Source organism: Lepidochelys kempii, chromosome 3, assembly GCF_965140285.1.
Source record: "Lepidochelys kempii isolate rLepKem1 chromosome 3, rLepKem1.hap1, whole genome shotgun sequence".
NCBI lineage: Eukaryota > Metazoa > Chordata > Testudines > Cheloniidae > Lepidochelys > Lepidochelys kempii.
Window position 1 is genome coordinate 147,846,889 of NC_136382.1, and position 14,641 is coordinate 147,861,529.

Here is a 14,641-nt window from a genome sequence, read left to right on the forward strand (position 1 = left end):
TTGTAATAGCTTACATAATGAATGCATTGATATTTTGATGTATTCTTCATAAACATACCATGCGTTAGTTAAATGAACTGCAGGTACATAAGGTTAGTTAGACTTAAACCATATAGTAATAGAAAAATTGCAAGATGATTCCTTCTGAATGTTCCCTTCTGGACAGTGTAAACACAGTAACAGGTGAAAAGGATCATAAGGAGACATGACTTTATTCAAATGGGATACATGTTAAACAATGAAGCACGGTACTTAAAAATTATTTTTAAAAAAGATTGATTTGGCCATGTCATTGTGTTTGTGTCTTTGAGGATGAACTCAGTCTCTCAAAGAATGCAGCTGTTGTGCCTTTAGCCCAAGTTTTTGACATAATTTTTTCAGCATATCTCTTTATTGTAATGCCTGACTTGGGAAAAAGGTTGCAGTGCAAAGCAATAAATGGTATCTGGTATAAGATCAGTCAGATCTGTACTACAGATTACCATCTAGTTTCTCCTTCCTGTCCAAAATATAGATACAGCCCTTGATACAATAATTCTTTGCCCAGGGTCTTAAAGGAGATATCAGTGGAAACTTCGAGGCATTGAATTTGCAAATGTTGGAATCACCCTACATATAAACAGAGATGGGGAAATATCCCAGATTCTGTTTAGGGTGATGCTAAGCCTTTGTAGAGCTAGATAAGCTGGCTAACCCCTAGAGCAATATCACATATACCTAAGGCTGGCCTTAAGAAGCCCATATTATCATTCTTGTAAGTCCAGAGAGAAGAGAAAGGGCTGACTACTTCTCTTGGGTTTGACCTTCTTCAGCCCACCTCATAAATGTCCTTGTCCTAAGCTTTCTCTCAGTCCTGCTGATACTTCCTCTGGTAGTGCTTAACAGTCTTTTCCTATCACTAATACTCTATCAGCATTGACAACAGAGGCGGCAGAAAGTTGCAGTGAAATATGCCGCAGCACTTCTGAGTGCCTAATATGCCCAGAAAGACACTATACTGGTTGAGTGCAAAGAGCAGGTATGGACTGAGAGAAAGGAATGATGGGGAGAATGTACTATGTTCTCTGCTGACACATGCTCAAATTTAAACATATACATAACTTTAAACTTATAATTCCACTGACTTGAAAGACTACTTGTGCTTAAAGATGTTCACTCAGAGCCATAGTTGTGACACAGGATTTGCCTGACTAGTACGTTAACGTATGAAAGAGATCAGAGTCTTTCACCATTGTTTCAAGGTAAGTTCTACTATGAAACAGAATAATTTATTAGAAACATATGTAAAATATGCACGTTGTTTTTTGTTCACATTGTTTTAAGAGGAACATTAAACTACTGACTTTTTATAAAGGTTTCTTTCCAGACTTTGTTTCCAAGCATTGAGACCTAACTAAAAGTGATTTTTGGTGGCAAATTTGGGAATTGGTTTGGCCAATTTTAAATGATCTATGTATGAAAAAAATAAATGCAAAAACAGTTAAAAGAACTTAAATGCACAACTGGGAAAAAATAGTATGTTTCACATTATTTGAAAAACATTATGTTAAAGTGAAATTAAGTCATAAAACAAATGCTCAAAGGGGCAGAATTAAGATTTTGCATGAATGAACTGTTTCTGTTCTCATTTGGAATCTTGCTGAAGGAGACTGTCCTGTTGTTTCCATCTGGGTGAAACTAAGGAAGCTGCGACTAGATCATATTTTGAGAGGATAATGACACCAAATTCTAGAGATGAGGTGGCAGTGCCCTTTGCAGCCTTAATGTAGTTATTGAAGTGTTCTATTTGAATAATCAAGTGGCTCTTGTTAAGAACACCTGATTGAATGGTTCATAAACCAAGGTGGGAGGGCTTGCAAACACTTCGGAGGACATTAGAATTTAAAAAGACCTTGACAAATTAAAGAATTGGTCTGAAACCAACAAGATAAAATTCAGTAAAGACAAGTGCAAAGTACTACACTTAGGAAGAAAAAATCAAATGCAGAACTACAAAATGGTGAATAAATGGCTAGGTGGTAGTAATGATGAAAAGGATCTGGTCCAGAGGTCACATGACCACTCTTGTGGCTTCCCTTTGCTTCCTCATCACAAAGTCATTTTTCTGCAGGGGACATAAATTCTGTGCATGTGCAGTGGCATAGAATTCCCCCAGGAATATGGAATAGAAACTGGCTCACTGTACCCAGATTCCCTATTAACTGTCCAGTTTGGTGTTAGTCAGCAAGACAAATTGTCAAGAGGGACTTCAACATTTGGGTATGTTGCAAAACCTTTCTGTTTACACAGGCTTTTCCCGAAGGCAGTGATTAAGTGGGAAGGGTTTTTTTGGAGTGGGGGGCAGCAGGGGGTGTGTGTGTGTGTGAGAGAGAGAGAGAGAGAGAGAGTTGCTCATTAGTTTTGTTGACTTTGTAAATTTTATGGATTTATAGTTGTGTGGTTGATTTTCAGCTATGGAGTAAGGGTAGGATTCTCTCTCCCTACACACTAGCCACATTTTAAATTTTCAAGCATCAGTTAGAAAAACAGTTCAATACAATCCCAATGATCTGTTATCCACAGATCATTGGCATACTCAACCATAACAGCTCCCTGTTCTTAAAACATACTTGGGAGCACTTAAATCTATGAATTATAAGAGCTGCTGTGGTCTGTTGCATTTTTTCATATCCAGGGAGCTTTTAATCTTCAGATACTTTCATGTGTAGTAGTTTGGAACTGCAGACAGAGTACAGTCATTAATTTCTGTTGGATGGGGGCGGGGAGTCCTTTTTTATTTATAAATAGCCATATTCTAATGCAGCATTTTATTTACATTAAGCTGTTTCCAAGCGTCCAGTGTAGAAGATGGAGTTAGCTGGGCATTTTCTGATGAATCCTTTTGCTTCCAGAAAATGCCATTGCTTCAAAATTAAAGCTTTCTGCAGGAATCCATATCAATTTCAATAAAATTACATTTTAAAAATAAATAAAGCATTTTGCTATGGTTGTAAAGGAATGCTTCCATGTTTTTGTTTCAATATGACTTAACATAAAATAAATTTTGAAATTATATTATAAATTATAATATATAAAACAAAAGTCTAAATTGGAACAAAACATTTAGATTTTAATGAAATGGAGCACTTGACCCAAAACTAATCTTTTCCAGAATATTTTGAATTTTTTTTTTTTCAATTCGGAACAAAACCAAACCTGAAAAATCACAGAATTTCCCACCAAACAGGAATTCTGGTTCCTGCACAGCTCTTGTAAAATAAATGACACACACCTAATGAACTGGACAGTTTTACTGTTATCTTCTGCTTTAATGGAATGTGTATAAAAAAAGTGTAGCCTACTCTTCTCAGTCATGTCAGAATACAGTTTGCAACTATAGACCGTGGCCAATTATTCTCTTTATCTAAATCTTCTTGTTTTGCATGGCACATTAAAAGATGGTTTGAATCCCTCCTTGGACTATATAGAACTATGCATAAGAATTTGACATTACTAGTCTGTTTCTTTCTGGTTTGATGGAAGATGCCGTAAATACACCTCAGCCAGGCACCTGGAGTTAGATTCTGGTTAATCTCTGAGACTAGGGCTCCATAGAAACAATTTCGTGGGAGAGAATTTAAACAAAGGCCAAGATTTTAAAAAATAGGTGTTTAAAGTTAGGCTTGTAATCCACAGTCAGGCTTATAAATCACTGGCTTGATTTTCAAAAGTGCAAAGCACCCATCCGCATCCGCTAAAGTCACCATAGGTGCAGGAACTAGGGATGCTGCTGCACCCCTGGCTTGAAGTGGTTTCCATTATATACAGGGTTTACAGTTTGGTTCAATGGCTCTCAGCACCCCCCTATAAAATTTGTTTCAGCACTGCTGGAAGTCACTGATATTTCCAAGTTGCTCAATAATTTTAAAGTCATATCACTGACATTGCTAACATTAGGCACCTATTTTTGACATTCTTGAGCTAGGTTAGTAAATCAGTAACTAGAGTTTTCAAAATGTATTGCCTCCACAGATCACAACCTAATTTCTCCACTTCTTTGGAGTCTTTGTATTTTCTGCCCTAGTGGACAAGAATTGAGGGAGAAAAGGACCAGACATGTCTCTAATTTGTCTCTGTGCTGAGCTGTGCGTACGTAGTGGCAAGAGGACCCCTTTTAGGGTTCTGCTTTCAGTGGCTGAGTTCAATATGAGATTTGATGGTCAGATTAATTATGTAAAAGCAAGTAACCTATCTCTGGCCTTACATGCACTTCCATTTTAGATATGTGGATTTATTGGTACATCCATCTGAAGGAGATTCTTTTTTTAAAATTCCAAATCTACTTTCTAGTTGTAAATAATTCACACTTTTTTCTTATCATCCTGCTAGCTCTGTTGAATTTCTAGATGTTGACTTGAGACAGGTTTACTGTGCAAAACTAATTTACAGAGATAGATGGGAGGCAAGAACATAAATTTATTTTTCATAAATTCACATTTGTCCTGAAGAAAAACATGAATCGAATTGTCTTCCCAATGAGAGCAGTGTATTCTATGTTAGAGGTCTGGTTATGAAAGTACGACTTGGAGAACAGTGGGCTTTACTTGGGTGTGTTTTTTTCCCAACAAACTTCAGACTTAAGGTAATTCAGTGTTCTCTCTCTCTCTCTCTCTCTCTCTCTCTCTCTAAGAAAAAGTTAACAAAGCACTGAAATATATACGCTGAAGTCACCTTAACTCCTGTCATCTTTTGTCAAATATTCTTGCATAGCACCATTTACTCAACATATGTATAATGATAGGGTTTTTATTGTTTGGGTTTTTTAAATTGCTAAATTGTTTGGGTGGGAATTAGAAATTTGATTCTTTCTTGTTCTTGCTTTATGCAATGTAAGGTTCTATTGTTTTTTATAAGGTTTGTATGCTCTTGGAAGTTTGATTTTATGTATGTTTTAGTATATAATGGAGGGTTTAAATTTGATTAATTGTCTTGTGTGTAAGTGTAGCCTATCTCTCTGATAAAAATGTCTATTTTTATCTCATTATAGCATCTGATAAGTTACACTTGAATACCTAATACTGTTATAGCTGCTGTCTTGTAGCTTATATTAAGGGCACCTACAGTCTCAGGCACCTTTTTATACTTAAATAAATGTAAATAAATAATAATTGAATATGCTTTGTACTTGTAGGCACTTGTAGATCAGTTTGAAGACAAGAAACCATTGGTATCTGAACGAATGAAGATTTTCTACAGTTGTCAGGTGCTTCCACACTGGGCCATAGAGGTACAAACTACCAGTATGACATTTACTCTAGATACCATGTTCAGATGTGATACCAGTGTGTTATGTGCCAGCAATGCCCCTCTGCCATGTACATTGGCCAAACCAGACCGTCTCTATGCAAAAGAATAAATGGACACACATCTGACATCAGGAATTATAACATTCAAAAACCAGTAGGAGAATACTTCAGCCTCCCTGGTCACTCAATAACAGACTTAAAAGTGGTAATTCTTCAACAAAAAACCTTCAAAAACAGACTCCAATGTGAAACTGCAGAACTGGAATTAATTTGCAAACTGAACACCATCAAATTAGGCCTAAATAAAGACTGGGAGTGGATGAGTCATTACAAAAACTGATTTTACCATACTAATTTCCCCCTACAGTTACTCATACCTTCTTGTCAACATTTTGAAATGGGCCACCATCATTACCACTACAAAAGTAATTTTTCCTCCCTTAGTATTCTACTGTTAATTGAATTGTCTCGTTAGACTGACCCCCCCACTTGGTAAGGCAACTCCCATCTTTTCATGTACTCTGTGTGTGTGTATATATATATAATTTTATATATAATATATATACCTACTACTGTATTTTCCACTCCATGCATCTAATGAGGTGGGTTCTTATGCCCAAATAAATTTGTTAGTCTCTAAGGTGCTACAAGGACTCCTCGTTGTTTTTACTGATATAGACTAACATGGCTACCACTCTGAAACATGTTCAAATTATTTTTGATATTGTGTGCTATTTTGTGAAGCACCATGTCCTAGAAGCTGCAGTGGAAACCCACTGTCTGCTGCATGTTACCATGTATAAATTGGAAAACTTGTTGAAAAAACTGGATGAACCTAACAATATAGGAATATGTAGATTTAAAAAAGAAAGAAAGAAAAAAAGAAATCAAATTCTAGAACATGTGCAGCTTTTTTATATACATTTCTATCATACACAGAATTGACTGCTTGCTTAGAGGTGTTTGCTTGCAAAACAGCTTTTCTACATGGTCTTCTCGTTTTTTGCTTTAATGGAAAACAGAATAAGAATTCTTCAAAAGAAAATGGAACAAATAGAGTTAGTGTGTTCTACAGTTACCAAAATACCATAAATGAAAAGCGTTGCCATTCTTAGGGGTCTGCTTCCTGTTTCTCCATCTACTCATTAATGAGGTAGACCAAGTCTTATAGGAAGTGGGTCATGGCCAGAGTACTCTGGGTCAGTGGGTGAGATAACCCTGTTTGTTTCCATTTTCCACATAAGCCTGAAGTCCTCCTATACCTCAATAAGGTTCTGCCTCCTAGATGTTGGCCTTTCACTTTGATCCAGGCCCACTCCCCCATCAGTCCCTTTAGTGCCCACTTCCCCTCCTCCACTATGTGATGGATTTTCTTAATAATTCCCTCTTTTCCCCTGTGGAATCTGATACCTCATCCCACAAGAGGAATACCAAAGCTGAAGCACTCTTATTTTCTAGTCATGCAGCTTCTTTTTTTGTAGGATGAAGAGGGCATTTTTTTCCAGCTACGTTTTAATTTTAAGTGGAAGGTCATGCTATTTGAAAGATGTCAGACTGTGCATAGTCTTATCTGGTGGTATATTTAACGCAGTATCAGAGGGGTAGCCTTGTTAGTCTGTATCCACAAAAACAACGAGGAGTCCAGTGGCACTTTAAAGACTAACAGCTTTATTTGGGCATAAGCTTTTGTGGGTAAAAAACCCACTTCAGATGCATGGAGTGAAAATTACAGGTACAGGCATAAATATATATTGGCACATGAAGAGAGGGGAGTTACATTACAAGTGGAGAACCAGTGCTGAAGGCCAATTCAATCAGGGTGGATGTGGTCCACTCCCAATAATTGATGAGGTGGTGTTAATACCAAGAGAGGGAAAATTGCTTTGGTAGTGAGCCAGCCGCTCCCAGTCCCTATTCAAGCCCAAATTGATGGTGTTAAGTTTGCAAATGAATTGTAGATCTGCAGTTTCTCTTTGAAGTGTGTTTTTGTTGAATAATGGCTACTTTTAAATCTGTTGTTGAATGTCCAGGGAGATTGAAGTGTTCTCCTACTGGCTTTTGTATGTTACTATTCCTGATGTCTGATGCGTGTCCATTTATCCTGCTACGTAGAGACTGTCTGGTTTGGCCAATGTACATGGCAGAGGGGCATTGCTGGCACATGATGGCATATATCACATTAGTAGATGTGCAGGTGAATGAGCCCCTGATGGTGTGGTTGGGTCCTATGATGTTGTCGCTAGAGTAGATATGGAGATAGAGAAGGCAACGGGGATTGGTTCCTGGGTTAGTGTTTCTGTGGTGTGGTTTGTAGTTGCTGGTGAGTATTTGCTTCAGGTTGGAGGGGTTGGCTGTCTGTAAGCGAGGATTGACCTGCTTCCCAAGGCCTGTGAGAGTGGGGGATCGTTTTCCAGGATGGGTTTTAGTCTGTTGATGTGCTAGAAAGGTTTTAGCTGGGGGCTGAATGTGATGGCCAGTGGTGTTTTGTTATTTTCCTTATTGAGCCTGTCCTGTAGTAGGTGACTTCTGGGTACTATTGCTGTAATAAGATGGTGTTGTATGGTAGTGATAACGTGTATGAATACATATCAAATTGCAGAGGCTATAGATCCCAATTCTGTAGTGAGATGCTCACATGTGAATGCTTGTACCTGCATAGAGCTCCATTAAATCAATTTGATCTCCGAATGAGCTTAGGGGGGTTGCCTTCATTATCTCATTGCAGGATTGGGGCCTTACTTAGTAAATTTCTATATATTTCTACAAATAAAATTATGTATTTTATATGTGGTAAGCAAGTTTATAATTTCTTTAAAACTGAAGGGGATATTGCTATATTAATCTCTTTTTTAAAAAAACAAAAAACTTCAAAGTCTAGAAAACACAGCTTAATAGGTTAGTTTAAAATGGAATTACTTATTTTTAAAAGTTAAATAAATATTGTATTGCAATGCGTCTGCTCTCAAATCTTTGTCTTTCCTTTAAGTCAGATCTGTATGGCTGCTCAAACTGGACTGATATGCCTTCTGGAAGGAGCTCTAAATTTTTCCTATTTTTTCACATCAAAAATTATTTATGGAGATTGTTACATTGTGTGGACAAGTTTACTTTAAATATATTTGAAACAATACAAAGGAATTTTTATTAGGATGATTTGTCAGTGATGAGCAAAATTCAGATGCTTGATTGGGATTAATCACCCAGAAGTTATCCAAACTTTATCCCAACCCCATTAGTCTTCAAAATTTGGCTACACATCTCATGAGAAATGTTTCTTGTATTTTTTGTGTTTCCTGTTAAGGCCAGAAATGCCTGTAACATCTTTTTTAAAAATGATAATGAACATGCATTTAACTTTTCTCTATTATTTTTGACTTTCAGCACCAACTTGCAAGCTTACTCTTTGAACTGGGGTGCACAAGTTCAGCTCTCCAGATCTTTGAGAAGCTGGAAATGTGGGAAGCTGTAGTAATCTGCTATGAAAGAGCAGGACAGCATGGGAAGGTGAGAGAGTCTTGTTTCTGAGCTGAGTTTCTTGGATTTTGTTATTTATATTACAGTAGCACCTAGAAATCTTGTTGTGCTACGCACTGTATACATGTACACACATGCAGATACACACAGAGCTGTTATGTATTAGTACAAATAGATATGAACTCACCCAACTTTTTTCTATTTAGCAATTCAAACAATGGCTGATTTATTGTAGGTGTCACGGCAGAAGTGGGTCTGGCGAAGGTATTTGAACTGGGAGAGGGTAGTACAGGTCAGCCCACGGTCAGTGTCCATACACAAGGAGAAGTGTGTGAAGAAAATATTTGTGGGGAAAGAGGACAAGCAGCAAATGAGTTTAGTATCATTGGTAGAACTGAGAAGGACCTGTGGTTGGGGACATGTTGGGAGAGGAATGCGTGAGTGAGAAGTGGCTTTGGAGGTGAGAGCAAGAAGTTTGAACTTGATAGCGTGACTGATTGTGTGTGAGAGAGAGAGAAGGGTGATGTGGTCCTGGCTAAGGACAATGAAGACTGTTTTATATGGTGGGGTACAATGTGAGTGTTACAGATTAGGAGGTTCAAATAATCAAAATGGGGAGATGCTGAGGGCCTGGACAAGAGTTCTGACTGTGTGAAAATAGGTAATCCAGTTATAATTCCCACTTAACTTTAGTTCTCATTTAACGGTAGCTCAAACAGACATATGCTGTACGTTTTGTTTTTAAAAGGCATAGTTTTAAGAATCATTAAGATAAATCAAATACTCAAGTCGGGAAATGCAGTTTTTAAGATTGAAAGTTCCACTTTAACTCTCCCTGCTTGGTTGTTTCTCTGCTGAGGTTTCTCTGAACTTCTCCCTCCATTGCACTAGCACTTGTGACCAGCAGTGGGAGCACTAGGGTAGGCCAGCCAGTTGACATTTACTGCTGTCATCTAACCCCGTATGCTGATGACACAGTAGTATAAAGCTGCTGGTGGCTAGTCTGTATTAGCCCTACCTGTTGCTCACACCAATGAAAATGCACTGGTGCTAAAGCATTGATGAAAGGAATTTAAGAAAATGCTTACTGGATATGTTACCTGTTTGCTTATACCTTTAAATGTGTTCTGATTATGCTAATATGTCCAGGTGGGAAGATTGATAAAATAAGATCCATGGTAAAAACCCTGTTTTCAGTAGCACGTAACTTTCTGAAAGGTGAAAGTTTTTCCTCTTTAGTCTCTTGGCCACCTTACTCAGATCTACTGATACATGGAGAACCTATTTAAAGCCATACATGGAAAGACTGGGCTTACATTGAGTTAAGGTTGCAGAGGCAGTTTGTAGTCTTTTTATATAGAATTGTAACTTGTCAATTAAAACAAATAACCTAGAATTTCTTTTAATGCCTTATGTAACTTTTTCCAATTATACTAGGCCAATATCTAGATCTTGGTAATTATAAACTGACAGATCTGTGTTTCACTGCCAAATGCCATGTCACATTATGCCTGCCTTGGGGATACTGTGCTACTCTAAGGACTCTTTCAGTACAGTAGAGAAATAGAGGTAAATATTTTCCATTTCCTGGAAACACATTCTGTTCTAGTTAAATGCACCAACTGCCCATAGGGAGTTATGAAAATGGCATTCAGGCAGAGTATCTGACACAGGAAACTGCTTTCAGAATTGATGTTTGTACAGCACTTTGAAAATACAAAACACCATGTAAGTGCTATGTAGCAACAGTACTGAAAACAAGGTTAGATCTAGAGCAAACCGACAAAAAAAGATTTAGCTGTAAGACAAGGAGTGAGTATATTTGTGCTCATTATCAAGAGAGCATTATTAATGTGAAATATTCCTATTAAAAAGACACTGTAACTAGACGTGTGGAAATGCATGAGAATCTGCTAGTGCGAAATATTGTCAGTGGATGGAGCAGCCTCAGAGCAAGCTGTGTTAGACAAGGCTTTGTACCTGATTCTCAGGATTGCTATTTTAAAATGAGTGTAATGAAAAGCTGAAAAAACTTACAAAATGGTCAAACACTGAAGAATATTAAGGGGGGAATATTAAGCCCTAGAGTCATATCATGCTCTTTATTTCTACTTTTGAATTCTTGGTTGACAAAAAAGTTACAAACATCAACAATGCAGATACAGAAGTGAAGAGGTAAAGTAGTGCTACAATTAGTACTGCAGCATATATTAGATTCATGTATTAGATCCAATATACTTGAGAAAAGCCTCAATGATAACTGGGAGAGTGCATATAGCCGCATAAAACTTGCTAAGAGCAAGAGGTTACTAAAGTTTAGTAAACTGTTTTCTGGATTTTTGTATGATTATTGGATATGACTCTACTTATTTATTTCATAATATGAATATAATTAGTGGAATCTGGTATCATAAAGTGAGCCAGCAAAAGAGCAACACAGTGCCAAGCAAGGAGCAAAACAGAACACTTATACAAAAAGAGCAATTTAAGTTGTGAACACACAGTGTGGTGTTAGTTACTGACCTTGTCATTCCAATTTTTTCACTTGTTGCATTCCTCCAATAGACCTATTGAAGAGCAGACACCAGTCTTCATGGATGTGGTAAAAAAGTAGGCTGAGGAAAGGGTCCTGAGCCTGTCAATACTACTGAAAACTAAAGAGGGGCATTTGTACCAAATGGAAATGTTACTGGGAGCATAAATTTGGAGGAGAGGGCAATGGCTATAGAAGCTAAGATGGTCCCTTGATCTTGAAACCTTGAATAAGGCATCCGGTTTAAAAATATCACCCAGCCTTTCAGTAATGGCCCCTAGCCTCCAGCACCTGCCCTGTGCACACACTTCACCTTCAGCCAGAGAACTGCATGTTTTGCCAGCTGGCAAATAGACCTACACCCACTACTTCCTCTCTGCTTTGCCCCCTCCATGCTGCTTGGTATGTGTCAAAGGTGTAAATGAAGGGCTGTTAGGAGCAGAGCTCCCTCCTCAGCTTCTCCTGCATTAGTTCAAGCCATTGAACCCACTGTGGTTTACTAGGGTCAGGCGAGACATCAGAGGAGAGGGCTGCTAGCTTGGTTCTTAAGACATCTTCAGGGACAAGACACCCTTCCCTCCATCATTGTGGAGGCTTGGTGGGAACTTGTTCCTTACCCTAACTTGGGGATAGTTCCAGCCCCGCTCCTCACCCACCTTCCCCAGCCTTTGACTTGCCTGTGAATTTCCACCTTGAGGAGTGCCAGTGTAACAAGGCAGTAGATGCTTGTGAGATGGACACTGCTTTGGAGGAGGGGAATTGCTCCCCCTAGGACAGAGCTATTTGGGGACATAGTTGTGGGGAGCCTGCATGGGGTTTGGCCCTCCTGACCACTTGCCGTGTTAGAGAGACAGCAAGAATGTGGAGAGAGGAGGAGCTCCTGGAAAGAAAGCTCCTGGAATGGGGTGGGGACTCCCTCATGTGCAGGAGCCCTAGAACACTGCTTCCCCTTCTTCCTCGGGTGGGAAAAGCCAGGAACAGAGCCCAGCTTTGCAGCTGCAGAGGCAGCAATCCATATGTCAGCGATCGTCCTTGTCACCACAGGAGAAGTCTATGAATGCAAAACCACAAAACATTACAAATGTTACTTCATGCAGGGGAACAACAATAGGAAGAGCTGGGAAGCCTGTTTCACCCTCTTATTCTGACTGTCTATGCATTACAGAGACAAGGTGGGTGAGGCAATATCTTTTATTGGACCAGCTTCTGTTGGTGACGGAGACTAGCTTTTGCACTTATACAGAGCTCTTTTTCAAGTCTGGGAAATGTACTCAGTGTGTCACAACTCAGTACTAGGTGGAACAGTTTTTTTTTTAGAAGATAACACATTTCAAGAGATCATTGAAGGTGTAGTGGCCCATTAACACTTCTTCAGTCATGGGGGGAAGGGAGCTGGGAGGGGTTATTAGTGGGTTACAGATTGTTGTAATAAACCATAAATCCAATGTGTCTATTCAGTCCATGATTTTTAATGTCTAGCAAAGTTATGAATTTAAGCTCTCAGGCTCATCTTTTGAAGGTGTTGTGCAGGTTTCCTCTAAGAATGAGGATTGAGAGGTCAGATATAGAGAGTGGTCGCTTTCTGAAAAGTGTTCACCTTCAGATGATGTTTTTGTCTTTTATTATTTTTCTGTGTGAGTTCATTCCAAGAGCGCAGTGATTGTCTTGTTTTACCCATTTAGTTGTTGTTGGGGCCTTAATGCACTGGATAAGGAATTCCACATATTGTGATAGGCATGCATAGGGTCCATGGATCTTGAAAGGTGTGTTGTGGGGAGTGTTGATTATCACAGCAGTAGAGAAATGTCTACAGGTTTTGTAACTGTTGTTCTGGCAGGGTCCGGTGCCACTTTGAGTTGATGTGCCCTGGTGTAAGCTGGGACCAACATGCCTACAATACTGCCTGTGCAATTTGTGGCAGAAAAGGAGTATCATGAAGTGCTGTGCAGCACAGGAACATGGGAAGGGGAAAGACAGGACAATTTAGATGAATATCAGGAAAAGCTTCTTCAAGGCAAGATCAAACTAGTATATAAATTACTAAATTAATATTTTACATGATGCTTTGAAAATGTAACTACTGCCATTAAACTTTACAACAGGCTTGTAGAGAAATAAGTATTCCCTATATGTAGAAGAGGAAACTGAGACAAAGACTGCAATGAGTCAGTTCCAAAACAGGAATTAGAATTTGGGAGTTTCCCTCTCCCACTCTCATGCTCAACCCACTCTGTCATACTACCTCTCTAGTAGACTGTATTTTGGGTCTCCCACACCCACCCGGGCCGCTCCCCGTGCTGGTCCATCAGCACAGCCCCCACTGCGTGCTGGCTCTCGGCCAGCAGGGCCTCGCCCCCGTCCCATTTCCAGCCGGCACTGGCTGCGCTCTGCGGTGGTTAGTGAGTGCGGGCAGGCTCCAGGCAGTGGCCGTTTGTGTCACCTCTGCTGCCCACCCATCGGCCCATTACGTGCATTGTCTTTCTTCATGTTTTAAATAAGTGTCTAGTGAACTGAGCTCTTGCTTTCATTCCAGTTCAGCTTAGACACGCCTGTCCAAACCATTTAATTGTAACAAAACTAAAATTACAGTTTCATAAATATTGCTGATTTAAACAAGATTTGATTTACCATGTTAAATTTATCTTTTTTATAAAGTTAATTTTAAGAAGTTTTGTGAAGATTAAGAAAAGTAGCTTGTTCTATAGTTTGGGAACATGCTCAAAATATATTTTTCAAAAGTTCATTTTATTTTGATTTCATTGCTAATTATGTAACATTTCAAGTCATTAAAAATGTATTTAATGATTAAGAATTATGAAATGAATCTCTCACATAGCGATTACACTTCATTTATCTAAATTATGGTCTTACCAAGAGAAGATCACCACTCAGATCCACATGAAGGATTTTGCTTCCAATATTTTTCTTTCTACAGAACCAGAATTCCCATCAAAGAGCAGGATACCAGTTTATATCTGCTACAAGATTACAAGAGTAATTTTGCTCTTAACAAAAATGCACAGCATAATGGGAAATCTTGATTTGAAGCATTATCCAGATTTGTATGAGCCAACAAACTAATCATTTTTAAAAATCCAGATAATTTTGTGACTTTGTGATAAGTCCTGTGAAGATTGGAGGAACAAAGAGAGGATGAAAAACCAACTGCATAATATATATGGGAGGTGAACAGACAAAGTATTGTATATTTAATTATTATGTTTTATCTCCAAGCTGGAATATTTATATTGGCAATGAATCCCTGCAAATTCAGGCCAAAACATACTGTTTTTGCGCACTTAAATGTAAAATGTAATTAGTGAATGGCTGGGCTGTTTGTGTAGTGTGT

The 14,641-nt window shown here is 38.6% G+C and overlaps 1 protein-coding gene across 2 annotated transcripts in view; it reads left to right on the forward strand.

Annotated features, from left to right (window-relative positions):
* The window catches only part of TTC27 (tetratricopeptide repeat domain 27), a 185,161-nt gene that overhangs the window by 119,185 nt on the left and 51,335 nt on the right, over positions 1 to 14,641 (forward strand). For both annotated transcript variants that reach the window (XM_073338420.2, XM_073338421.2), the window contains 2 exons: positions 5,171 to 5,266; positions 8,667 to 8,789. In XM_073338420.2, the coding sequence (XP_073194521.1) occupies positions 5,171 to 5,266; positions 8,667 to 8,789 (219 nt within the window). The remainder of the gene's footprint in view (positions 1 to 5,170; positions 5,267 to 8,666; positions 8,790 to 14,641) is intronic.